This window comes from Alternaria infectoria (genome assembly GCF_024043175.1).
Source record: "Alternaria infectoria strain BMP 0036 chromosome Unknown scaffold_1, whole genome shotgun sequence".
NCBI lineage: Eukaryota > Fungi > Ascomycota > Dothideomycetes > Pleosporales > Pleosporaceae > Alternaria > Alternaria infectoria.
The window spans coordinates 3,929,826-3,955,871 of NW_026250690.1; the positions used below are offsets into that span (position 1 = coordinate 3,929,826).

The 26,046-nt window shown below is 53.0% G+C and overlaps 9 protein-coding genes across 9 annotated transcripts; 8 read left to right on the forward strand and 1 right to left on the reverse strand.

Annotated features, from left to right (window-relative positions):
* Window positions 1–564: 564 nt before the first annotated feature.
* Window positions 565–4,043, forward strand: J4E92_001312 (uncharacterized protein; the record flags this gene model as incomplete). Its single annotated transcript, XM_051492724.1, has 8 exons — window positions 565–570; window positions 619–833; window positions 886–946; window positions 992–1,040; window positions 1,087–1,295; window positions 1,343–1,470; window positions 2,194–3,610; window positions 3,657–4,043. 8 exons carry the CDS (start codon window positions 565–567, stop codon window positions 4,041–4,043), a joined length of 2,472 nt encoding a protein of 823 aa, XP_051358236.1.
* Window positions 4,044–4,504: 461 nt separating this feature from the next.
* Window positions 4,505–5,829, forward strand: J4E92_001313 (uncharacterized protein; the record flags this gene model as incomplete). Its single annotated transcript, XM_051492725.1, has 6 exons — window positions 4,505–4,672; window positions 4,723–4,846; window positions 4,895–5,044; window positions 5,090–5,446; window positions 5,493–5,602; window positions 5,650–5,829. 6 exons carry the CDS (start codon window positions 4,505–4,507, stop codon window positions 5,827–5,829), a joined length of 1,089 nt encoding a protein of 362 aa, XP_051358237.1.
* A 3,585-nt stretch (window positions 5,830–9,414) lies between these two features.
* On the forward strand, window positions 9,415–10,910 carry J4E92_001314 (uncharacterized protein; the record flags this gene model as incomplete). The annotated part of the gene is made up of 2 exons (XM_051492726.1): window positions 9,415–10,024; window positions 10,075–10,910. The coding sequence occupies 2 exons, from the start codon at window positions 9,415–9,417 to the stop codon at window positions 10,908–10,910; spliced, it is 1,446 nt and encodes a 481-aa protein (XP_051358238.1).
* A 2,805-nt stretch (window positions 10,911–13,715) lies between these two features.
* J4E92_001315 (uncharacterized protein) lies at window positions 13,716–14,945 on the forward strand (the record flags this gene model as incomplete). The annotated part of the gene is made up of 1 exon (XM_051492727.1): window positions 13,716–14,945. One exon carries the CDS (start codon window positions 13,716–13,718, stop codon window positions 14,943–14,945), a length of 1,230 nt encoding a protein of 409 aa, XP_051358239.1.
* Window positions 14,946–15,706: 761 nt separating this feature from the next.
* J4E92_001316 (uncharacterized protein) lies at window positions 15,707–16,999 on the forward strand (the record flags this gene model as incomplete). The annotated part of the gene is made up of 2 exons (XM_051492728.1): window positions 15,707–15,710; window positions 15,789–16,999. The coding sequence occupies 2 exons, from the start codon at window positions 15,707–15,709 to the stop codon at window positions 16,997–16,999; spliced, it is 1,215 nt and encodes a 404-aa protein (XP_051358240.1).
* A 192-nt stretch (window positions 17,000–17,191) lies between these two features.
* J4E92_001317 (uncharacterized protein) lies at window positions 17,192–18,891 on the forward strand (the record flags this gene model as incomplete). Its single annotated transcript, XM_051492729.1, has 4 exons — window positions 17,192–17,196; window positions 17,686–17,873; window positions 17,940–18,059; window positions 18,113–18,891. 4 exons carry the CDS (start codon window positions 17,192–17,194, stop codon window positions 18,889–18,891), a joined length of 1,092 nt encoding a protein of 363 aa, XP_051358241.1.
* A 723-nt stretch (window positions 18,892–19,614) lies between these two features.
* Window positions 19,615–21,411, forward strand: J4E92_001318 (uncharacterized protein; the record flags this gene model as incomplete). The annotated part of the gene is made up of 3 exons (XM_051492730.1): window positions 19,615–19,893; window positions 19,944–19,981; window positions 20,031–21,411. The coding sequence occupies 3 exons, from the start codon at window positions 19,615–19,617 to the stop codon at window positions 21,409–21,411; spliced, it is 1,698 nt and encodes a 565-aa protein (XP_051358242.1).
* Window positions 21,412–22,828: 1,417 nt separating this feature from the next.
* J4E92_001319 (uncharacterized protein) lies at window positions 22,829–23,428 on the reverse strand (the record flags this gene model as incomplete). The annotated part of the gene is made up of 1 exon (XM_051492731.1): window positions 22,829–23,428. The coding sequence occupies one exon, from the start codon at window positions 23,426–23,428 to the stop codon at window positions 22,829–22,831; it is 600 nt and encodes a 199-aa protein (XP_051358243.1).
* Window positions 23,429–24,369: 941 nt separating this feature from the next.
* Window positions 24,370–25,999, forward strand: J4E92_001320 (uncharacterized protein; the record flags this gene model as incomplete). The annotated part of the gene is made up of 2 exons (XM_051492732.1): window positions 24,370–25,249; window positions 25,434–25,999. The coding sequence occupies 2 exons, from the start codon at window positions 24,370–24,372 to the stop codon at window positions 25,997–25,999; spliced, it is 1,446 nt and encodes a 481-aa protein (XP_051358244.1).
* Window positions 26,000–26,046: the final 47 nt, after the last annotated feature.

The following is a 26,046-nucleotide window of genomic DNA, read 5'->3' on the forward strand; positions in this document are numbered from 1 at the left end:
AGATGCGGAGGGGCGGGTGTGAAGTTGTGGAGAGAGGCGGTGTCGAGAAAGAATATGCTGAGACAACGTCAGAGTTGGTGTGCACACGCCACCTCGCACCCAAGCAGGGATTGGCTGTCGTGACAGCTACACGCCCACCAGGGCACTGCCGCGGCATACACGTGTGCAGCTATTTCACGACAACCTTTGCACGTCTGGCTGGGCGCTGTGCAATGCGTGAATACTTTGGGTGAATTGGTGTACTAGAATTGCGCTTGCTCAAAGGTGGGCAAGTGGTAGATAATTCCCTCGAGGCTCGGCATCGCCATACCTGCGTCTGCGTATCTTGCCCTCCACGCCTCAACCCGGCCGAACATCAAATGACATAATCGGGCAAGGCAGCCACTTTTGCAACTTGACGTCTCTGCCTCTTCCTGCACAAACACTCGCCTGTTCAGAGCTGGTCTCTTCCTCTAGTCTTGTAATCTGAACGAAGTGGTCGGTCGTATCGCGCTGCCCGCCGCACCCACATCTCCAAGTCTACCCCAGGATCCTCCGAAACCCTCGCCCAATCCAGTCGCAATCATGAACGTATGTATACCTGCTCTTATACATAGCCCATGCTGACAACCCTGCAAGATCGTAGAATGGGCCTTCGGAAAGCGCATGACGCCGGCGGAACGGTTGCGGAAACACCAGCGCGCACTCGAGAAGACGCAGCGAGAGCTAGACCGCGAGCGCGTGAAGCTTGAGAACCAGGAGAAGAAGCTAGTCGCAGATATCAAGAAGAGCGCAAAGAATGGGCAGATGGGGCCTCTGCGCATCCAGGCAAAGGACCTGGTGCGCACACGGCGGTATGCTGAGTCGCTGTCGCATTGCTGATAGGACATGGCTAACGTACGCAAGATACATCCAGAAGTTCTACCAGATGCGCACACAACTGCAGGCGATTTCGCTCAGGATACAGGTATGGCGTATGCCTACTAGGAACGGACATGGCTAATGCGAGCAGACCGTACGCAGTAACGAGCAGATGATGCAGTCTATGAAGGGCGCGACAAGTGAGTACATCTACAACTTTTCGCTAGACTAGTCTAACATGCGCAGCACTGCTCGGAAGCATGAACAGGCAGATGAACCTGCCCGCGCTCCAACGCATTGCCATGGAGTTTGAGAAGGAGAACGACATCATGGACCAGCGGCAGGAGATGATGGACGACGCTATCGATGATGCCACTGGCATGGAAGATGAAGAAGAGAGCGAAGACGTCGTCAACCAGGTCTTGGATGAGATAGGCATCGATCTTGGCCAGGCTGTGAGTACTCTCTCACTACCAAGACCGCAATCGCTAACGTCGCATAGCTTGGCGAGACGCCCAGCGGACTGCAGAAGAACGCAGTACCTGAAGCTAGGGTGGCGCAGGCTGTTGGCGGCGGCGGAGCTGACCCTGATGACGACGACCTCCAGGCACGCTTGGACAGCCTGAGAAGGTGAGGTGAAGGGCTAGTACCAGAAGCAACTTGGCCATGCCCGCGCAGCATTCTTGGCTCCGTGTCAGCATGCTAGATATCAGGCCGGCGGCTTGAATAGAGGGTTCATTCTTGATCACGTCAAGAGACAGTGCAATCTGCGTATGAAGATCTGAAGATCTCAAATTTCCGCTGTCCATGTTGCGGGATAGTCATGGCCGGCGGTTGTACATAGACATGTTAGTCAATTCAAGCCGGCTCCACAGTACGCGCCGGTCTGCATGCGCGCGAGCCTAGATCGTGCTGATCCGCAGCCCAAAACCCTGGATTTGCTTTGGTTATGCTAGCCTTGGTTGATATAGCAGAGTCACAGGACCGTGTATTTGGCCTGCGCCGTCGCCTCCATTCACACCTGGGTAGTACCTAGCGGGGTCGCCTTCGTGAGTCGAGTACCTGCGCAATTGATCCCCGCACTTCCACAACAAGCAGTCGGGTTCCCATTGCGCACGCTGCCACTCACTACCTATCCGCCCACGCTATCTCGACGATCGTCCAATCTCAACCCTGGAACGTGCCCGCGCCTTGTCATCTTTTCGCAGTGTCAAGCCTTCTCTTGCGCCAATTGATATTTCCGGCTGCTCGCCCCGCCATACACCCTCGACGTCATTACACCTAGCACCGACGACTCCCACGACTCCTCCCCTTGCATCCGTCTACATCTTTCCTACATTCTTGTCCCTCGAGCCCCGCTTATCTCATCCGCGAATCCGCCGCCGCCTCGGCCGCCCCATCTGCATCGCCGCCACTACCCAGTCACCAAACGCCAGCGCCATCCTCCAAGCTGGCAGGCAACAGGCGTCGGAGCGCCCAGGGAGGCTTGCTCTCGAAGATGTTTGGGAACGCAAAGGACGACGAGAGTCCCGCCGTCGACACCCCTGCCAACAATGACGCGCCCAAACCCGCAGCCCCAGCGGCGGACAACGCAGCTGCTGCACCGACAAACACAACCAGCAACGGCTCCGCTTCCATAGATCGCAAGCCCAGTGACGCTTCCGCCCCCACTGAGAGAAAACGACGGAGTAGTGGCGTATCGCGTGCCCGCGACATGTTCTCGAGCGCGAAACAGTCGCTGCACCTCGGCGGCTCTTCTCCCACCAACACGACCAACAACACCATGACCGAAAAGACCGCCCCTCAGACGCCCATGCAGAAGCTGGGCAAGTCGGATGCTGCCCTCAGTGTCCCCCAGGGCTCCCTCAACAACTCGGCTGGCGAGTCGGCGCCCGGCCCACGATCTACCTTCCGCGTCGGTGTCACAGAGGATAAGAACAAGAAGTGCAGACGAACGATGGAGGATACCCACGCATACCTGTACAACTTCCTGAGCACCCCAGCGCCCTCGTATGCCGCCGACAAGGCCCGCGCCATCTCCGACGCCAGCTCCACTCAGTCGGACCCTCTGTCGCAAGCCGTAGTTGAGACAGACAACGGATACTTCGCCATCTTCGACGGACACGCCGGAACCTTCGCTGCTGACTGGTGTGGAAAGAAGCTTCACCTGATCCTGGAAGAGACAATCCGGAAGAACCCCAACACTCCGATACCCGAGCTGCTCGATCAGACCTTCACCGTCGTCGACCAGCAGTTGGAGAAGCTTCCTTTGAAGAACAGTGGTTGTACCGCGGTCATTGCAGTTCTGAGGTGGGAGGACCGAGTACCTAATGCGCAATCGTCCACCGGCTCAGTGCTCTTCGCACCCGCGGCTGTATCGGCTATCAAGCATGCAGGCGAAGGCGGCGAGGCTACCGATTCCGCTGTGGAGCCCGCAGCTGAACAGCAAGTCGAGGCGAGATTACGCAACGAGGCCAGCCGACAGCGCGTGCTGTACACCGCCAACGTAGGTGATGCGCGTATTGTCCTCTGCCGCAATGGCCGAGCGCTGCGCCTCTCCTACGACCACAAGGGCAGCGACGAGAACGAGGGACGCCGTGTTGCTAGTGCCGGCGGCTTGATTCTCAACAACCGCGTTAACGGCGTCCTTGCTGTCACACGAGCACTGGGCGATGCCTATATGAAGGACTTGGTCACCGGACACCCGTACACCACCGAGACTGTGATTCAGGCCGAGCAGGACGAGTTTCTCATTCTCGCTTGCGATGGTGTAAGTAATGCAGTCACAAATTCATGACATTTGCTAACAGCTATAGCTCTGGGATGTCTGTTCCGACCAGGAAGCCGTTGACCTAGTCCGCCAAGTTCACGATCCGCAAGAAGCCTCCAAGAAGCTCGTCGACTACGCCCTCGCACGCTTTTCGACCGACAACCTCTCCTGTATGGTCGTTCGCTTCGACAACAAGGCTCTTCGGCAGCGCAAGAACGACGCCGCGATGGGTGTGGACGGTGACCAGTCGACCATGAAGGGCGGCATCACCGAGGCAGACGCCATCGTGGCCCAAGCGAAGAAGTCAATCGGCGAGCCGGAGATACCAGTCGAAGCAGCGGCGCAGGAAATTATCATGGAGGAGGCCGAGGCTGAGCCCGGTCCTGAGCTCAACTTGGACGCCGCAAAGGCAGCCAGGAAACACGACGCATAGTGTGGATGGGTCACGACTTGGCATATGGATACTATGAATGGGGGAATATCTTGGAAGGCAGGCGGCGTGCAATGTTCATGGACAGATGGCGGCAGTGTATGATTTCTAGCGTACCTGAGGATCCTTTGGGACCAGGTTTCTTTCGGGTGCATTCCCTAAGGTTAGCCGTATCTCAGAACTGAGCGCTTCAATGTAATCAAAGCAAAGCAAGTAAAGACGAGCTTGTCACACGTACATGTTTGCCGTCTGTTGTATGCTACATCTGTTTGCCCCGCGTGTTTGCGCATTGACATTCCAGGTCCACGATGCGCTAATGACGATCGTGGGGCCTCTACCTGCACCGACTTTCACCGCATTCAAGAAATCCTGCGTCTACTAGCCCCCATTCCCGCTGCATCTACCCCCGAAGCTTGGATCACTGGAGTCACGCTCATGCGGCTCCGAGGAGCAACGCGATAATCATGTCGGGCGTCGACACGGCAGACTCTACGACCAACGCCCTCCCGAGCGATGCGCGACCCGCCTTTGTGACGCCGAGGGACCTACTCCAACAGTCCCGAGCGCCTCTACCCCCGAAAGAGCAGCCGCGCCAACTTTCAGCTGTTGACCGCGAGCAACTGGACGGCCTGGTATGCAGTCTGGATCGCGGACAGTCGCTGCGGTAGCTGACAAGAGCTAGAGAACCATCAGAGCTTTCCTCAAGGCCAGGACGAGCTACGATGTCCTTCCTATAAGCTATCGCCTGATAGTCTTCGACACGGCGCTGCTGGTGAAGAAGAGTCTGAATATACTGAACCAGAACGGTGAGCTCGGACATTGTGTATGGAAGCACGAGCTGACGCTGTATGTAGGGATCGTCTCAGCGCCGCTATGGGATTCCAAGTCATCTACCTTTGCCGGACTCCTCACGACATCGGACTATATAAACGTCATCCAGTACTACTGGCAGAACCCAGACGCTTTGGCGCGGGTCGACCAGTTCCGCCTGAACAGTCTGCGAGGTAAGCGCTCGGCTTCACATACCGGACACAAGCTCACACAGACAGACATCGAGAGATCTTTGGGCGTCAAACCCATAGAGACCATATCCATCCACCCCGACCGACCCGTATACGAAGCATGCCGCAAGATGCTCGAGTCGCGCGCCCGGCGTATACCCATTGTCGACAGCGATGACGAGACACGTAGAACCATGGTCGTTAGCGTCATCACCCAATACCGCATATTGAAGTTCATCGCCGTGAACGTCAAGGAAACACAGAAGCTGCGGAAGCCGCTGAAGGAGCTCAATGTCGGTACATACGAAGATCTCGCGACTGCATCGATGGACACACCGGTCATGGACGTCATCCACATGCTTGTTAAGAAGAGCATATCAAGTGTACCCATCTTGGACAGAGCCGGTAGGTGGTAGTGTTGGATTTTGGCAAACTTGGCTAATATCCACAGGTACCGTGCTGAACGTCTTCGAAGCCGTCGACGTCATTGCACTTATCAAGGGCGGTGTATACGACGACCTGAACCTTACAGTGGGTGACGCGCTACTGAAGCGCTCAGACGTACGTCTCTACATCCTCATTATTTACACTCCTCTAACAACGCCCAGGACTTTCCCGGCATCTTCACCTGTTCGCTCAACGACAACATGTCCACTCTATACGACACGATCCGCAGATCGCGCGTCCACCGCTTCGTGGTCATCGACGAAAACAGCAAGCTCAAGGGCATGGTGACGCTGAGCGACGTTCTCGAGCATACGCTACTGGAAGGCATGGAGGACGAGTAGAACGACGCTATCCTAGACCACTTGTCAGCGAGCCATGTTAAGAGTCTTAGACTGCATGAGCAGAGAATGAGGAGGTGTGATGATTGAAAGTAAGTTTTGGGAATGAATCAAGATATCATATAAGGCGTCCTGGGAGGAATAAGTGCGCGACTTCGAGTCATGAAGGAGGTCTAGCGAGTCAATATTAACATATTATAAATTCTTCTCGAGTCTCTAAAGTATCTTCGCGTCCAGCGCCCACTTTCTAATGGTATCTCTAATAGCACAACGCCGGGTATTCCCATAACAACTATAATTAACTGTCCCCAGCCAGACGCCTCGAATCAAATAAATACCTCGACTCTACACACTCTCATCGTCATCGTCATCCCCATCCCCTACCCAACTAGTACTAGCCCCAACCAACTCCAATATCTGCGCTCCCCTCACCGCACTAACCTCCCCCCTCTCCACACTTTCCTTTACAAACGCCTCAAACTCCTCTTTCCCCATGACTTCCTGCCCTTCCTCCGGAAACAGCTGCGCAGACACCTTTTCCGCAATGTCGGCTGGGATGCGGCCCGCGGCGCTTTGCACGGCGAGACCGAGGACGAGGCGCGCGGTCCGGATTAGGTGCGTGTCTGTTTGGCTGGTGGAGGTTGAGGTCGAGAGGGCGCGGTGGAGGAGGAGGATTGTTGTGCGGGAGTCTGGGGAGGAGGGTGGACTGGTGGTGGTGGTGGTGGTGGTGGGGAGGGAGGAGTGGGTGGAAAGGGGGAAGTCGTCGATACATGAAAGGGGGTTCTCGATTTCGGTTGTTGGTGTGGATAGAGGTGATGGGGAATGGCGGATGATAGTCGTCGTAGGCGAGGGTTGGGGCGTGATATCCGAAAGCGGGTTTTCGCTTTCAGTCACCGGTGTGGATAGAGGCGATGGTGATGGGGAAGGCCGTGAGTGCGAACTTCGGATGAAGAGAGTGGGTGTCGGTGTATCCGCGAGTGGGTCTCCAATCTCAGTTACTGGAGTGGATAAAGGTGATGGCGAGGGGGTAGTCTGAATAGCGGTGCCAGGCCTTGAAAGAGGTTGTCGGATGTGGATAGTAGTCGGCGAGGCTTGCAGCATTGCTACGGCGGTTGCGGGGATATTTTCGCCTATGACTGAGGTGCTGGGTTTGATTTCGGAGCTTCTTGGAGATATGTATCTGGTGAAGCCCGTGAAGCCGGATGGGACGCGGGCACGGGATGGTGTTGCTGGACTTGTTGGGCGGGACGGTCGGTAGTAGGGGATGGGGAGGGAGTAGTTTATTGGACTTGTTGACGGTGAGGGGCTCGTTGGGGTGTCTTGGGGGAGTGGCGTGGATTCGAAGAGGGATGGGGAGAAGGAGAAGCTGGAATGAGAGCTCGGTGTCGATGTAGATGCGGAGTCGCTGCCGGTGTCAAGAGGATGGGGTCGGGTGGTGGAGATGGGGATGAAAGCGATTGGCTATAGGAGAGTCATGTTAGTGATACGCCGGGGAAAAGAGAGGAGGGTATGAGACTTACATCAATCTGCGGTGCTTCATCCGAGATATCCAACGGTGATGGTGTTCGCTCCACCCAGTCTTCTTCCTGAACTGACATATGCTTATCACTACATTCTTCACATCCAAAATCCCTGCAATGGAAACCCGATGTTAGCAATCCGCCATCAATGTACGGGAGTATAGCTTCGGGTAAGTCGCACCTCTTGCACCGTCCATGGTGGAACTTGTGACTGCAGCTCGTCCTCATCGAGGTCCTCGGGGTAGAGGCAGAAGACGAGGACTTGAGATCTAGGTGGAGAAGGTCGAGTAGGAATGTCTTGATGCGGCAATAACGACCGTGTGCTATGCAGTCTTGTAGTTCTAGCGGCGTCAGGGTGCAGTGAGATGCTGTCGCGTATGCCGGATGTGAAGCCTTGATTGGTGAAGGAGGGAGAGACGGTGAGTATAGGTCTAGGAAAGATTGCGAAGGCGATGTAGGGGTTGGCGGCTCCGAAGGTATCGAGCATAGTGTGTGTGCGCTTGCGACTGTGAAGACGCTGCTTCGATCCCGTCTATGTCGAGCATGTTTGCGGCGTGCGTCTTCTTTTGGCTCGAAGCCGTTGCCGAATCTGAAGTCGTATCGTAACTCGCCCTTCCTATGGTGTGGCCGGTATTTGGATTCTGGTGTAGTTGAGCCAGAAATTGTGCGACGAGGCCTCGTGGGTGTTGTGTTGATATGGTAGTTGTGATTCATAAAACTGTCTGAGCGTCGGAGTCGTTGTATGTCAACGTCAGACATACTCCGGATCTTAGGCTGCCGGCGATGGTAGTTAGTCTCTGAGGTAGGCAGGGGAATGAGGTGAGGATATGTTGACAGCTGGTGGGTTGTGGCCTCCATGACTGCGGGGGTAGAGGGTTCTGAGGTGGAAAGTAGCGTTAAGCTGGGAGTGTAGAGTGTAAGTACCTTTGTTCGCCCGAGATCGCAATTCTGGACTGAACTGATAGATGAATGAAGGCTCAGATGCCTTGTTTTGGTCCGGTTGCACATCTGCTGACCCAAAATTACGGTAGAAAGGGTCCGAAAGAGGTCGAGACATTCACTGCCTTCATCCTGCTCCAAAGAGCACACATTGTTACCCTCACTAGCGTGTGAAAGATGTCCGCGTCCTAAGAAAATCATTTCAAAGTCGCTACCGTCGATTGTCGTTGTGAGCATGATGTCAAAGCAATAGCGTCTTTGTTGAGATACATCGCCTAGCCCATGGCGGCGGGACAATGACTTTATGAAGCGTACGTCGTTATTAAACTCGGTTCTGTCTTACTACGGGAGCAGAATCTAAGGTTCGCGTCATTTTGCTGAAACCTGTCATCCTAAGAAGATTGATTGCGATCGTAACTTAGTTTGGGAGTAAGCTGAAGAGGCCGTGTTACAACACATTGCGCAGAGCCTTGAGTAAAGTTTACCGTTTGTTTCACCTCGTTCTGGAAGGCGGATGGAATCGGCGGCAAAGTTTGAACGTCGATGAAGCGATCGATTGCACCATTATGTGACGATAACCGTTGCTGTCACTGTCAAACTCAAGTGCTCGTTACTTCCTTGATGACCGGTTGGGTGGCTGGGTGGTTGAAACCCGACTGCCGCCTGCCGCCGGCAAACTGCCCGCCTCACTTCTCGAACACCCAACCACCGCTCCTCAAGCTTCACACGCTCAACCCTTATGTATATCTTGTATGTATACGCGTACAGTTCCCATCTTCTCTCATAGGCGAGATAAAAATGGAGATGGAGGGCGCGTTCTTTAGTGAGTGATGCCGCCCTTCGATGTGCGCGCGCCCTTCGCCTAGCAACTTCAACTCCTCACAGCCAACAATACCGACGGTGAATTTGCGCGAGCGGGATTGCTACGGTCAGTATCTAAAGTTCTTCGGGAAATTCTTGCTTCGAAACACACTACAATTCGTCGGCTTGTACTGCTCATCGATTAAACTTTACCGGCCGACACTTCGACAGCGCACGACAGCCACTAGACGTACGCTTGGACGTCTTTTCACCACCTGTCCGCCCTCCTCATCGCGACGCTTCGAAACACCAACACCGCCTCACCAAAATGAACGAACAAAACGAATCCCTCCTCTTCCGTCTCCCGCGGGAGTTGCGCGATGAGGTCTACCACTACTATGTTCTTGAGGAAGACGGTTACCACCACGATGCCACGTCTGACAAGCTTCGACAGGCTAGCGGACGTCCGATCAATTTAAGTTTGCAGTACACTTGCAAGAAGACTGCGACCGAGATGGAGGGTCTGGCTCTGCAGGTGAACAGGGTTACATTCCGTACAAAGCTCGAAGTACCCGAACCTGACAGCGAATGCTCGAACGCGCTTTTATGGAATCATCTTCTCTGTGAACGAGAACGACCTCTCCGACGTATGTTCGAGTGGTCCTATACTCTGGTTACACTCGAAGCTATACAACGCCTACGAGAGCTGCACCCGGATAGTACCGCGGCGGAGCAGATCGAGAAAGCGTTCATCAGGATGGGCGACAGGATTCACTGGCTCAGCCCCGGTACACTGTTTAATGAAGGCGTAGTTTGGAGTATAGACTATACAGCGCACACAACTCTACTACAAGACTTGTTGCAAATCCTATCCACCCACCCAGAGTTCTGGCGGTTGACTTCCAAAGAGTATACCAGAGAGTCTGAAGAAAACGACAGTAGGCACGCTTCGGCTAGTCAAATTGAGCTGTTCTCTGACTTTGCACAGATGGTAGGATTGTACACGAAGATCTGGAGTACCCAAATCAGACGGTTCAGGCGTTGATGCTTGGATGGCGCCCGGACCCATGGCGAATGCCGGATCGCGCTGAGTTTGACACGATCTTCGAATTTCTTCCACGGCCTCCTGCAATAGTAGAGGACTTTGACCGAGGGTGGTATCTGGATGACACGTACTATTCGGCTACCGCGGTGACTATTCGATTCTTAGAGCGCTTGCCACCAGCCACTCGGACGCATCTACGCAATATTACCATCCAGGAAAACGAAATAGGCGAGGCACATAGGCAAACTCACGCTAGAGGCCTTATTCCTTTCTGCTGCGAAAACCTCAAGCTTCGGATTGAGAGGAGAGTAGACGTATTTCACCAGCACTTCTTGTCCGAGCGCATGGGTTTAGAAGACGGAATCGAGGAAATTGCGCCCTGGTTCGTTGAAACCAAGTTCCTCAAGAGGCTTGGGATGCCGCCCGAATCCTTTCGCTTGGTTCTTCACGGGCCCACACCTCGAGCGAGCCAACGGCTGAGCGACCTTCTCATCAAGCTTGCCATTTGGGACGAGGGCTGCACTGTACTCGAGCATAGATTAGGTCCCAGCTCCGATTATGTCGTCTACCCAATGCGTAGAGGCTTTGCGGATGGTGTTAAGAAGATGGTTACAGGCGAGCTGCCTGCAAGAGTTGAGGCCGATATGGGACATGTGTGGGATATCAACCAGCTCCTGGACGACCATGTTGGCGAATGGCCTGCACTCAGCGAAGACGTATATGTGAAGACTGCGACTAGGCATGCTGGACACGAATTGTCACTTGAAGAGGAGGACTAGACAGTACGAATGAAAGGCTGCAGTCTTTTCACCACAGATCCCTCTGCGACTCAAAGAACTCGGCTTTCGTCATACCGCTCTTGGGGTTCGTGGTACCATGGTACGCCTCCGCCGTTGCGCCCTCGGCAGCGCCCTTGTGACTAGTATGACTGGTACCGACTTCCGCGTTTCCTTATGTAAAAACTCTCGGTATCCCGGACCACCACATTTCGACACCCATTTGAAGCCTTTGCGAGGCCGCTTCCCTATATCGTCATCAAACCTTCACCGCAAGCACTTCGTTCTTGATAACCCTCGCGATCATGGCAACGGACTCAACACCACCGAATGCATTTGAGCAGCACCAGTCTCCCCTCTTCCGCCTTCCACGAGAGATACGAGATGAAATATACGAGTATTACGCCCAAGAGACACACGGCTATCACTACGACTCTAGCTCTGGGAAACTCCGAATGGACAGTGGCGAGCGCATCAATCTCAGCCTCCAATATGCCTGCAGAAGGACCTTTGCAGAGATGGATGGTATCGCCTTGAGAACCAACACAATAACTTTCCCTACGACGCTCGATCTTCCCAGTGTTTCTGATCAGCTCATGAACTCTGAGATTTACGAATACTATCTTCTGTCCGGGAGAGACGCGATACTCCGGCGAATGCTCGAATGGTCATATCCTCTGGTCACTTCCGAGATTATGGAAAAGCTGTGTGAACGCTGGCCAGAAAGCACGACGGTCAGGAAGATGAGCGAATTCCAGCGAAGAGGCGAATTAAGCAGCAGCTTAAGCCACGGCTACTTGTGGGACGTCGATAACACGATTCCCATTGACTACGATCCGCACTCAACCCAAGCCCTGGACATTATCAGGGATCTATTGGACATAATGTCTGCTGATCCCGAGTTCTGGCTCATGACCGCAAGTGAATTCGATCTTGGCCTGAGGAAGATCTACCGCCCAATAGCGGGAGGTGTCGAAATTGATAGCCGGGATACTGAATACACATCAAAGGCACAGCAACAACGAGTCCTTGAATGGCAGCCCCATGAGTGGTGGATTCCCACGCAAGCCGATCTCGATAAGGTTGCCGAATTTATACCCAAGGACGAGAGATTTGCGCCTTTCAGCGCGATCCACATAAGGGGAGGAAATCGATCATACTTCTCTGCTGCTGCGGCATGCATCCGATTCCTCGAGCGCCTCAATGAATCAAATCTCAAGCATCTTCGCAATATCATCATTCTGGAGGATGAGTGCAGCAGGCCAAATTCCATCAATCATGCAAGAGGCCTCATTCCATTCTGCCTTGCCAACAACCAGATCAGAATTGAGAGGAAGGTCGACATCTGGCGCGCCATCATCATAGAGCACGGTAATATCGAGATCTATGACCGCGCGGCAGAAGGCCTGATGATGAAAATTGGAGCTTGGATCAGCGAAACGAAGACCCTCGCCTCTCTCGGAATGCCGCCAGGCTCTTTCAAGCTTACCATGCACGGCCCTTCGCCTCGAACAAGTCAACAGATTTTCGATGCTGTCGTAAAGATAGCAACTTGGGATGAAGGCTCTACAATATTGGCAGCAACCACATTCAACCAATACTTCCCCGACAATGTAGGTGGAGGCTTTGTAGAGATCATCAAATCTATGATCAGAGGCGAGATCCCAGTAACATTTGAAGCAAACATGGGCGAAGTATGGGATATTCAAGAACTCTTAGCACGTCACTCTGCTGTTTGGCCTCTGTGGTTCGGGGATGTTCTACGAATTCGCGATCTGGAAGAGCCACAGGGAGGATGGACACTAGCACGAGAAGAGCGTTTTGGAGTGTGGAAGGACAGGAGCGAGGTGGAATTCGACTGGATGGAGCAAATGGAAGGGTTTCAACTGCTCGTGTTACAGGATGATGTTGAGTAGGCAGGCTTGTTGGGTTGAAGGGGTTGACCTGTTTGAAGGGATGATGAAAGAAGAAGTTGATTGACGATGACGTCATTTGCATTGATCAGCTTGTGGCATCTCGATCCCTGTGTTCGAGTATCCTAGTCTTTATGATGCAATATATCACCCATCTGAGCTGCTTTCTTCTTTTGAATCCGTTCATCGTGCACTGCCGCCAGCAATAGATGATGGTTTCGCCAACTTCATCCGCTCGCATGAGCGCGCAAGGAACAAAACGACCTCGGGACTCTCAGTCACCCGGTAGCATCATCAAACAAGACAACTGCACAACTCCTGTGTCCAAGAGATATTTGGTACGCCTTCGTCCTTGCGCCCTTGGTAGCGCCCTTCCGCTACCATGGGAGACGCACTCTCTTCCGATTCTCAAAAGCTTCGCGCTGCACATTTATCCAATTTACACTAACTTTCCCACGCCGAGATGCAGTCGAGAAAGCTCTTGATCATGAATCAGAATCAGTCGCCATTATTTCGTATTCTTCCCCAAGAACTACGCGACGAGATATATCAGAACTACGTCCAGGAAGAGTGTGGATATAGCCATGATCCGACTTCGGAGACCCTTCGGGCGGCCAATGGTAACGTGGCTAAGCTCAGTTTGCTGTACTCGTGTAAAAGAATCGCGAAAGAGATGGATGGAATGGCGTTAAGAACAAACGAGATTGTTTTCCGCACGGTGCGTCATTCATCAGATGCTGGAGAACCACGATCGAACGCGGCCTTGTTTGAGGAACTTCTCAGATACTATCGAATGCGGCTGCGACACATGTTGAAGTGGGCGCATACGACCGTCTCGGTTGAAGTCATGCTTACCCTAAAATCACTATACCCAGACAGCCTTGCGGTACAAAGGATGGTGGAGACGTTTAAAGAGGGGGGCGACATGGATTTTCAACATGGCTTCGTATTGAAAGTGTGGTGCCTAGATGACTACCACAGCGGATCCATCCTAGCAGACCTTGTTACAGTCATGACGACCCTACCCGATTTCTATCACCTCACATCGAAAGAGTACGACCTCGAATTGCGGAGAGCGACGGAAAGCGACGATGACGACAACGGCCCCGACGATGACGACAACGATTCCGACGATGATGATAGCAATCACGACGATAACGATAGCAACCACGATGACGATGAAAGCGACCCTGACGATGGTGATAGCGACCTCGACGATGATGAAGCGTTCAGCAGTGGCAGCGATAGCGACGACTCTTCCTTGGATATACCCTTGATCATCAGGCCACCTTCCTATTCCAAAAAGACGCAAACGGAAATACTACAGTGGAGGCCTAAACTATGGTCGATACCCACTCGTGCCGAGCTCGAAGCGATATCAGAGTTTCTACCTCCATGGCCTACAGCATCTTATCGTCCTCATCTTGACGACGATTACGTGCCCAACGTGTACTTTTCTGCGGCAACAGTAGCTATTCGCTTTTTCCAAAGGCTTTCTTCAGAGAACTGCCAGCAACTACGCAAGATCGTCATCCAGGAGGACCATCCAAGTGTAGCATCACCGAAAATACACGGTCAGGGTCTACTACCCTTCTGCCTAGCGAACCCCAAAGTTCGAATTGAGCGTAGGGTGGATGTTTGGCGCACCGAATTCGTGTACAGCAGCAACCATTTCGATAACCATGCAAAAGGAATAGTAATGATGATTGGCACGTGGATCAACGAGGTCAAGATCTTGTATCAAATGGGTATGCCTGCCGAGTGCTTCACATTAGTCCTCCATGGCCCATCCGAACAAGCAAGCCAGCAACTCAGCGATGCTGTCGTCAGAGCAGCGATATGGCTAGAAGGTACCGTTGAAATTGCTCGGCGAGAGCAGCGTCGGTTCCTTCCCTCTGAAGGTATAACCGAAGACTTCGTGGACGTCATCAAGGAGATGATACGCGGGGAAATACCAGCGAGGTTCGATGCGGAGATGGGCGAGGTATGGGATATAGAGAAGATCTTGAGCGAGCACGTAGGGGACTGGCCCAGCAAGGTCAGCGATGTCTTCCGTCTTCAGGATTTCGATGAGCCGGATGGTGGCTGGCACGCGGCGCGTGAAGCGTACAAGGAGCTAGTTTAAGCGGACAGGATAAACTGGTGGAGACATTTGGCCGGGGAGGAGTCGCTGTAGTGTGGGACTAGTGTTGGCGGGCAGATCATCCCTTAGCAGAGACAAAATGACATTGTGTAGACTAAGTAATGCAGTACTGTTGTGGCAGTAATCTGACAACCTGGGAACAATCCGCCGGTTACAAGCTCGGCTATCAAAACGAACGAGCCAATGACCTGCTACATGAGTCGTGCTGTGCATACTCAACGGAATCATGCTGCGCCGCCCTTACATCCTCCGCGGCGCCCTTGATCAGTCTGACACGTACCAACTTGCGCGTTTCCTCACACATCAACTCCATTCTCCCCAAACAATAGTGATTCAACATGATTCGGAGGCCTTTGCGATACCGTTCGCTTGCCTTCATGCTCTCAACGCAGACTCCCAATGTCGCAGACCCTCTTCGTCATGATGACGGGCCCAGCATGAACAATCAACATCAGTCTCTTCTCTTCCGGCTGCCACGAGAGCTGCGGGATAGAATCTATGAGTACTACACACATCAAGAGCAAGGTTATATCTACGATCCATCGGCCCAGAAGTTTCGGCTCGCCAACGGAGAAAAGATCGATGTCGCGTTGATCTACACCTGCAAAAGAGTGGCACAAGAGATAGACGGTTTGGCGTTTGAATCGAACACGCTCCGATTCAGCGTCCTTCCGCAGATTCCTGGCACTGAGACTTCAAGCTCTGCAGCCTTTCTCTACCGCAGTCTCCTGGAAGGGCGCAACATGTGTCTCCGGATCATGTTGTCATATGCATATCCCCTTGTCACACGAGAAGCCTTGAGAGAGCTGCGATCGAGATATCCAGGTAACACGGCAGTGGAAGAGCTAGAGAAAACGATTATCAGGGAGGGTAGAGCGGGCTTGAAGGAAGGCCGCCTTTACCCTGTGTCTAGATTGGATTATCTCATCAAAGACGCTATACTTCAGGATCTCATTCAGATTATTGCGAGGCATCCAGCGTTCGAGCGCCTCGTCTTGGGAGAGTACGATCCATCCGCCAAGACGAGTGCTCCATTGGACTATGACCCGGTTACGGATGACGAAGACGAATCCGAGGACGAGGATAATGACAACGACCAGAGCAGAAGTCGCTCTCGGCCATCGGTATACACGAGAGACACCCTATACCAGATTATCGAGTGGAGGCCCACGTATTGGTGGATTCCGGAGAAAAAGGACCTTGATGAGGTCGCGAAATATGTTCCACCAGCACCAGAACTCGGGACTCGCCGTAATGGTCGCGTCAAGAGATTCAAAAGATACTTCTCGGCAGCGGCAGCTGCCATTCAATTCCTTGAGCGCCTTACACCCAAAAAGCGCGCACAAGTGCGCAAAATTGTTCTCCAGGAAAATTACGCGAGCTTAGGAATCTCCCAGAACCACGCGAGCCACACGAACTTAGGACTCTCCCAGACCCACGCACGCGGGCTTGTTCCATATTTGCTCGAGAATCCTAGACTTCGGATAGAGCGACGCGTCGACATCTGGGGGACTGTGCTTATCCCTAATCGCGAACGTTCCTATGGTGCCGAGCGCTGTCTCTGGGATGTTGCAACGTGGATACACGAAGCAAGTATGCCATGGATTATGGACCTGCCAACGGGTTCTTTCTCCTTGGTCTTACATGGCCCTAACGAGAGAGCCAGTGAGCTTCTCTGCAATGCCATGCGACAGGCTGCAATGTGGCAGGACGGCGCTGAAGAACTGACACGCCGGGGGACCATGCAGAGGATAACTCCTATAGCCGATGACTTCGTCGACGTTATAAAGGCTGTGGTGCGCGGCGATGTTCCGGTGCGTTTCGAGGCAGGTGTGCCCGAGCTATGGGATACAGACAAGATCTTGCGCGAGCAGTCCGACCAGTGGCCATGCGCAGTTGATAGATTGAGATGCATTACTGTTTTCCATTTCGGTATGCATGATGGAGGCTCGGACTCGGTTCGCTCAGAGCAGATGGAGGAGATTGAGTGGACGGATGGAATGGTCGTTCGGGGTCTATTTGAAACGGAAGATTAGCGGGACAGAACTACAATGGAGGCAAGATTGCGATGTCGGCTGGCAGTTCGTCTAATCATGCTGAAGTGTGTGTCTTCAATGTGAACACGTCGAAACTCTTGCGTAGAGAGTTGTATGGGAAGAGCGTTAGCCATGATCGCGGCACACGCGAAAACGCGCCAAGACCTAGGTTTGATGTGTTTGCAGTCAGCTATGACGTCAACCCAGCCGCGTCGCTTTCAAACCGCGCGGCCGAGATTCGAGTTTCCAGCATGGGCAGCAAGCTGATCACAATTACGAAGCCCAAGATCTAGGGTGGTACGCCTTGACCTAAAGCCAGATACCCGCACACGCCAGCCATTGGAAGCGCCTGGACGCTTCTCCGGGCCGCTGCAGTGCATGAGATTGATTGGTATGTTGGCGGCATTGTCGAGCTTGATTGAGGTTAAATCAAGGTATACGCTTGAAATGAGCCCCACATCGTCACTCGCTGTAGATTGTCCCGTTGGTGTTGATGTTGGCTGTGGCTTAATCCTGGGTAGAACAGGGACAAACGCAGGCACGGCAGGAACCTACGTCACTGCCCGCGTGCCTGCCTTCATAACGCGCCAACACGGACTCTTTGACTCCGCGCATACTCACGATACCCAGTTTCCCCCACTTCACACTCTCTACTCTTACAATTGACCTTTGTAAAACACAGTCAGAATGGAGACCATCACCAACCTCGCAAGCAATGCTGCCGGTGCAGCCTCCAAGCTCATCTACGGCGACCAGACCAAGGCGGACGAGGCAGTCGACCAGACGAAGAACAACGAAACTGCCGGCAAGGAGCCTATCTCCGGTGAGCAGGGTCAGGGCACTGTCACTCAGCCCTATGACCAGGGCAATCTTGGTGAGCCCTCACGAATTCGCGCATTGGACGACCTATGCTGACCCCGCTCCGAAGCGACCCCTCTAGCGACGGCTGATAAGGGAACTTTCCTCGACTACTCGAACAACGAGACTGCGGGCAAAGAGCCAGTTTCCGGAGAGCTCGGTAAGGGGACTGTGACAGAGCCCTTTGACCAGGGCAACGATGGTAAGTATACGACAATGACGGCTAGTAGAACAGAATACTGATGTATCGCACAGCCAAGGCGACCGAGAAGGCAGCCGAGAAGACCTCTGGCACAGATGAGTTCCTGAAGCTCGACCCTACCACAAAGGGACCGACCGAGACCATGACCGAAACATCGACCGACCCCAAGATCTACTCGGATAGCAAGGACCCGTCCTACATTGGCATGCCCATCGTCCCCCTCAACCCCGACGCTGCTACGTCAAACACTGGCGCTACCTCCTCTACAACCCAGGCCACTGGCATCACGGACAAGGCTGGAGTAACGGATAAGCTTTGGAAGGACACCCCACTTGACGACATCAGTCGTTCAGGTGCGCCAGGTGCTGGTCCTACTGGTCCCAGCGATGTTACTCCTGCGGCTCCTAGTTCCACGGCAACCACAACTACCAGCCCTGATCCCGCCATCAAGACCACTGCTCCCGACTCTGTAACCGGTGCTTCAAGCACATACGCGGGTGGCGCTGATACCGACACTAAGACTGATGCCGAGAAGGCCTCTGCGAACCGCGACACTCCAGAGTGGACATCAACAGGCGTTCCTTCTGACAGCAGCAACTTCGAAGCGGCTGCTGCCAAACAGAACGCTGCCTCTGGTTTGTGGACACGGGAACCCGGACAAAGTCGGGGTAGTACTGACGGTGCCGCAGGTATAACTGGAGAGCATTCAGGTCGCAAGTCCGAGTCTGCCGATTTGACTACATCCCCAAGCGGCGAGGAGAAGGGTGGAAAGATGTCGCACTTGAAGGAGAAGATGAAGAACAAGCTTCACATCGGCTCCAAGGACAAATAGGTGCAAGGCGGAGGAATGGACGATCTTAATGGATGATGGATGAGATATGATACCACGGCAATGATATGCCACCACGTACGAGGACAATACTCGTAGTGTACCCTTCGGATAGAAATCTACAGCGTTGAGCTCAAGTTTATCTTCCATTTCGTCCAATCATGTGCCTGGTTCGGCCTCGTGGCACTAACTAAAGTTAGCGTCGCGCCTGCCGTTCGCGATCTGACGTGCATGACAGCGTACAACAGCGATCTTATCACACGCCTCACTTCCAACATAATAGCATCACGTTGGCATTGCTTAGACAACGTATTGGCTTTTGAAACCGTCACAAGACCGATTTTGATGAGCCGCTTCCTCTTGCAGCCTGGACAAGATCCCAAGGTACGTGAACGGCTATCCGCGCTTAAAGGTACTGTGCCACCCAGTCTACCTTTTCTATAGTAGCCTTCTCGCCAGCGAAAACACCTCTTCCAAACTTTCTCTCTATCTTCTTTCTAGTTCTATCGGTTTGCAGCCAGCATAGTACACTCTGCAGCACGATCTTCGCATTGCCACTAGCGCGGCAACCACACTGTACTTTCGTTCTCGGAACAACGTTGCGCTGGAACTGATTTGGCAGCCTTGCTTGCGAAGATAGCCTTGGCTACTCCAAATCGTGTCATTCTCGGTCCCGTTCATCCTTCCTCAATACAGTCGTATCGCTTTTGATTGCACACCACCAATATGGGAAACATTGGCAACGAGAATGCGGTTCGCAGGGCTGACATCGCGATTGATAGAACAACGCCTGAGAGGCAGACTCGAATATCAAAAGACCTGTCTACTTCGCCACACAATCACGGCTACATGTACGAGGCGAACATGATACGGAGGGCGGCGGGCAAGATACCGCATGTTTGCGTTGTGGGCGCTGGTGTCGCTGGACTAAGATGTGCGGATTTGTTACTGAAGCAGGGCGTTAAGGTGACAATACTGGAGGGCCGGAATCGGGTTGGTGGGAGGGTATGTCTAATCAGTTGCATCAGGTTGTTTGTAGGCTAACGAGCTGTCAGTTATGCCAAAGCGATGAGCTAGGTCACAGGGTTGATCTGTAAGTTCACAATCTCACCGTAGCTTACATGGACTAACCATTCTTCCAGTGGCCCAAATTGGATACATGGCACTGATGACAACCCCATCCTGGACTTGGCCAAAGAAACCAAGACTACTACTATGAACTGGGATGGTCGTCAATCAGTCTTCGACAGTCAGGGGAACCACATGTCGGATAAAGACGCGGCAAAGAACACTGAACAAGTCTGGACCATCATCGAGCGAGCTATGAAGTTGTCGAACGAGACCTCTGCGACGATACCAGCGGACAAAAGCTTGTTTGATTACTTCCAAGAGCAGGTCGCAGAGATGTTTCCCAATAACAATGATGAAGCAAAGAAGCAACAACAGACCATTCTCCAAATGGCAGAGATGTGGGGCGCTTTCGTCGGCTCGCCCGTTCAGAGGCAAAGCCTGAAGTTCTTCTGGCTTGAAGAATGCATCGATGGCGAGAATCTCTTTGTCGCATCCACGTACGACAAGGTACTGAAGAAGATTGCTGAGCCGGCACTGAAAGGCGCGACGATGCTGTTTGAGCATAAAGTGCAGCGGATCATATCAGGAGATAAGACCGAAGATACACGCGTCACCGTCGAAGTTGAAGGTCGGCAAAGCATGACCTTTGACGAGGTCATCATGACAGCTCCACTGGGCTGGTTAAAGCGTAATCTCGGGGCTTTCATTCCAGAATTACCGAAAAGACTGACAGAGGCTGTTGGAAGTCTAGGGTACGGGCATCTAGACAAGGTGTACATCAGCTTCCCAAAAGCCTTCTGGAATGAGCCCACCACCAATGACTCATCTTCGCCATCCGCGTCCCGCGATCTCAGCAAGCCAAACGTAACAGCAACGACAGCGCCCATCCACCAAGCGACAGACTCACCAGTCAATCCAGCTCACTACCCAGGCTTCACACACTGGACACATCCAACCCACGCATCTGAAACAAACCCCGAATCCTGGGACCAAGAAGCCGTGAACCTGGCCGCCTTACCAGAGGGCTCAGCACACCCAACCCTCCTCTTCTACACCTTCGGTCCAACCAGCTTGCACATCGCGCAACTCCTCGCCTCTAATCCCCAAACAAAGCACAACCCCCTCCTAGACTCCTTCTTCGCACCCTACTACACCAAACTGCCCAACTACAACCCCAACGACCCCTCCTGCACCCCTACAGCCATCCTAGCAACAGCCTGGGCAAATGACGAACTCGCCGGGTACGGCTCCTACTGCAATTTCCAGGTAGGGCTTGAGAAGGGTGACGAAGATGTGGAGACGTTACGAAGAGGCGTTCCGGAACGCGGTGTTTGGTTGGCGGGAGAGCATTGCGCGCCGTTTGTTGCATTGGGGACGGTGACGGGGGCGTATTGGAGTGGGGAGGGCGTCGCGAAACGCGTATTGCAAGCTTATGGGCTTGATGGGAATTGAGATGGCATTCGATGGGGTTGCGTCAGGGTACTGTAGCCTCATTTCTTTCGATATGCTTGCGATGGATGTGATGGAACCATTTTCCTTACTCGAAGCCATCGCAACTTTCTTGCATACCACATCTCAGTACATCTCCAACGATCAGCGCAAACCAAGGTCAGACCCAAGTCTTAGTTTAAGGCGCGCTCTTTCTCCAATGATACGATCATTCTCACCCAAAGTGCGAAGTTTTCCCCGACTAAGAATTATGCCGGTGGGTCATCTGCACACGAGTCGTCGCAAACCTCGCGCATCGCGCAACACCCCAACGCATCACCAAAGATCCTGATGATTAACTTCCGCCCTCCGCGGACATTTCCATCCCCACTATTCCTTACCAGCTATTTCTCCATTCAGACACACCTGCATATCCCCACTCTCGCATTCTGCAAATGTACGCAAGCTAAACCGCGTTGTGGTCCTCGCACCGAATCCGAACTACAGACGGGGTAGGCCGTTGGCGCGCCATGCTCCGCGTTTCAGATTTTCCAGCTTGACGTGCTGGCCCTGGCCCCATCTGCATGTCCCTCTTTTGCTTTTTCGTTCGCGTGGAGGCGGAAAGGCGCGAAATACGGGTTCTAGCGGGTGATGCCGTTGGCGCGGTGGATGGGTGTTGCGGTTGCTATTGGGTGGGTTGTTGACCCGAGGGTTGGAATAGAGTTTAGAGTTTAGAGAAATTTTGGTGCTGGTGGGTTGTAGATTGGTATCGCGACACGATAGGTGAGGATCGGCGCAGTCTGGGAGAGGCGATCAACCAAACTTGATGGCGAGTTGGGCTGAAGGTTTAGGTAGGTACTTGAGTATATATTCTGGGTTTGCGCTGTCAAGTTGAGGGAGTATCATCAAGTCATTCCTTCTTCTACCACTATCCTTACTGCTGGACATATCGAGTCGTCTTTCCTTTTTTGACCGTTTCAAATACTCGAATACATACACACGCGCATACTTAGTCGCCACACACAAGATGGAACGCACATCATCTCACGGTTCATCAACCTACGGCTCATCAGCCTTCTCATCAACATCGTCAAACAAGTCACGAATTTCGATAAGAGAACGCATGGGCAAGCCAAGCAAGGTATGTGAACTCGAAAATACGATCGCGATAGGATACTGACGTTGAGTAGTATCTGTGGCAGACATTGCTGCAGTGCAAGATCCTATGATGGTTTGGCTGGGCTGAACTATGGGAATATTGCACGTATAAAGCTGAAGTGCGATAGAAATACGATGGAGGAGAAAGAATGTACATAACAGCTGCTGGGCGGTCGGGCTATCAGCAGGCTGCTAGTCAAAATGGAACAAGTTCCGTCGTTACAGAAGAATCAAACACTGTAAAATCTTTTGCCACTCTACCCACATTATCGTCTTGATCTCTTCACTCTACTTCCATGACCACCTCACCCGTCGCAAACCTCCATCCACTGAACGGGCTATCGGCATAAGCATATAACTCTTCCTTCGTGACTTCATCCCCATATTTCCCCCAAACGCCCTTCCATATCCCCTTTGCTTGGACCTTGTACTTAGCCGGCTTGCGCTCAGGCATCCACGGCTTGTCGAATACAACCTCGATCTCTTCTTCCGTCCCAGGCGCAATCGCAACAAGTGACCCTTGCGGCGGCGGCATCTTGCGATTAACCTGCAAAACAGTCTGCTGGACCTCCTCCCCACTCCCCGCATCGGTGACCGTGAAAACGCCAGTATTGAGTGCGGAGGCGTCAAGCGGTGTATTCCACTTCAAGATTGTGTACGGTGTATCCGGACTGGTGTTCTTGAGCGCAACGAGCAGAGTAGGCGGAGAGCGAGATATTTGGCTTAGTGTGAACTCTAATCCCGGTATGCTGCTTCGACTGGAACTTGGATGCGGCATACTGAAGTTGAGTGGCGTGGGAGACTGGTAGATGTAGAAGGCGCCGAGGAGGGAGATGACGAGGCCGGTTAGAAGAACTGTACGGGTTGTCCAGATGTTTGCCATGTTAGATCTTCATGTGGCTGATTTGGGCAATGCGACGGGAGTAAGGGGGGTTGGAAGCAAGTATAAGGTTGCTGTCGCAGGGACAGATAACCGCAAGTCTGCACCCGCGACTTCGCATTATGTTTACAGGCTGTCGCGTGACGACTGTATTACGAGCGAATCATCTTGCCAGAGACAATATTAATTGCTATCAGCCTTTGTACCTCCTTGCTCGGTACCTGCCCTGCTGGGGAGCGGGGTGCGCGGCGCTATACCAAACCTAGCTATGTGCCGGCGAGAACTCAATATATACTTCATTGCGTATCCGGGGTGAGACCGCCTATCGCTCAGAGAGATGCTTTCGTGTTATATCGTAGAATGATGGAGGTTACTTGCAGCTTCATGACTTTCACGTCTCGCTGGTGGGTACTGTGCTGTTAGTGCCTTGGCGTGAGGGTCTGCCTTCCCTGGGCCAGGTTGGCGGGCATGCCTGGAGACTTTACAAGTTCTCTGCCATGGCACTCGCATATGAGCCCACATGCCTATGCTCAGCTTTTGAGACATAATTGACAGGAAACAGTCTCCGTACAGGCATGGGAACCCATTTGGACCATCCAGCCGCCCAGCATGCTCGCTCTCCAAGGTGATCGCATCGTTGCAGCTGCCTTTGTCGCCGGCGCTGCGATTTCATCAACAAGCTCTATGACGCACCCATCGCACCCACTTACTGCAACTAATTGAGACATGCCGCCAGTTACTCAGCCCTTGCGGAAAGAGAAGTTCATTTCGTTGGTAGCTATTTGGCCCCCAAATGCGGGCGCTGCGCCTTGCGCAAATCCCCAAACTGGCAGGGCGCCTGAAAATACGCCCGATCTACAAGTCGTCTCAGATAAGGCTGACCTCGCCACGTCTGCTCGTGATTTATTTCCTTGGTATGCATCGCGTACTGCTTCGCTTCAGAAATGAAAACTGCGACGCAATTTTCCGCCGTTCGCCAGGACGCTGATGACGATGCACGAAGGAGCGCCGAACTGCTCGCCATGGCCGACAACCACAGCGACGCCAAGTCCGAATCGCCCCACGAATGGCCTCAAAAACATCCCAGGACGACATTCTCCGAGAAGTGGTCACCTTTCCCTTGGCGAGTAACTGTTATCTTGTTGGCGCTCCCTCTTGCGCTCGCCTGCATTGTCGGTCTCGCTGCGGCGGCAGAAACGGTATCGCAGGGCTACATCATGGGACGAGACTGTTACCCGAACGGCCTTTGGAAAGAAGCCACCGGAGCAACATGGCGCATCATGGATTCCTCCTACTTCTTTACACCGAATTTGAGCTTCGGTGCTCTCACCTTTACGCAGGTGAAAGTCATAGATGTCGCATGGGACCTGATTATTGGAAGAGGCGGACAGCTCTTGTTGGCATGGGTGAATTACCGCGTCTTCAACGAGTGGCTGGTATATCACATGGAGATGCATCACACGTCTTACAAATTATACGCTGCTGTAGCCTTCGAGACAACAAGCATGGCCACCCTCGGCGTACTGGGAAAAGAGTTCTTGGCTTATGGGGCGGGCACCTGGAAGCGTTTTTTCCGTTGGCTCGCTATCTTGTCGATGCTGCTTTCCACTCTCTATGCCATCGCGTTCCCAACGCTGATGGCAGCAATGACGGGTTATATTACGACTTACAAACCTTACATCGAAGATATCGATGGTAATCTCATGGAATGGAGCAAGGCCAAGGACGTGGCTTATATCATTCAGGACGCGGACAGGGTGGGCTTGAAAGCTCCTCTCATCGTCACAGCGGATGATCAGCCGCTGATTGATGCTATTCACCATTGTACGTATGCTGGAAGTGGCTCTGAGGCTCAGCTAACGTAGTATAGACAAAGGGCAATTTAGTAGTTGGAACGAGTCATATTTCCAGATATTCGGTGATGGAGTCGGAAAAACAATATCGGTTGAGCATATCCCCGCCCACGGTTTTGGCATAACCAATGGAACCTTGCACAACATCACGGCAGACTTTATATTCGACGGCGAAAAGACATCTACGCCGTCAACATCTTACAGCCTGGATATCTTCAGCTTCAACCTCACACTTCATGGACTTGACTCCGGAAAGAAGCTCAGCGAATATCCTGAATCTCAATACGCCTTTGAGAAAAGACCAGATGCAAACCACTCTTACATGGGGTATTACTTACTGGACCACGGATCTTGCAAGCCTAGCGAAACGTACCAATGGGGCTTCTCCTACATCTTCCTCTTCATGGTATCGATATTCAACTTCGTCTGGGTCTGCATCATGGTCGGTATGTGGCTCGATACACGACGCGGATCTATGATGTATAGGAGTGGAAGGAGGCCGGGGCTTTTGCGCAGCATTATGGATTACTCGGCTGCGATACGGGAGGAGTTGGGTAATGAGGCGAATTACCTAGAGGAGGATGAGCTGAGGAAACGGTTGACGCAGAGTAGGGGCGCGCTCGTTGTGGAGAAGAGGGAGCTTAGGGTGACGAGGACGAGTACGGGGGAGATGACGAAGAGGGGTTGGAAGCGCGGTTTGACGAGTGGGAGCACGTTTTGAGAAGCGAATATAATAAGATTGCTATGAAGGCTTCGTGGTATCATAAG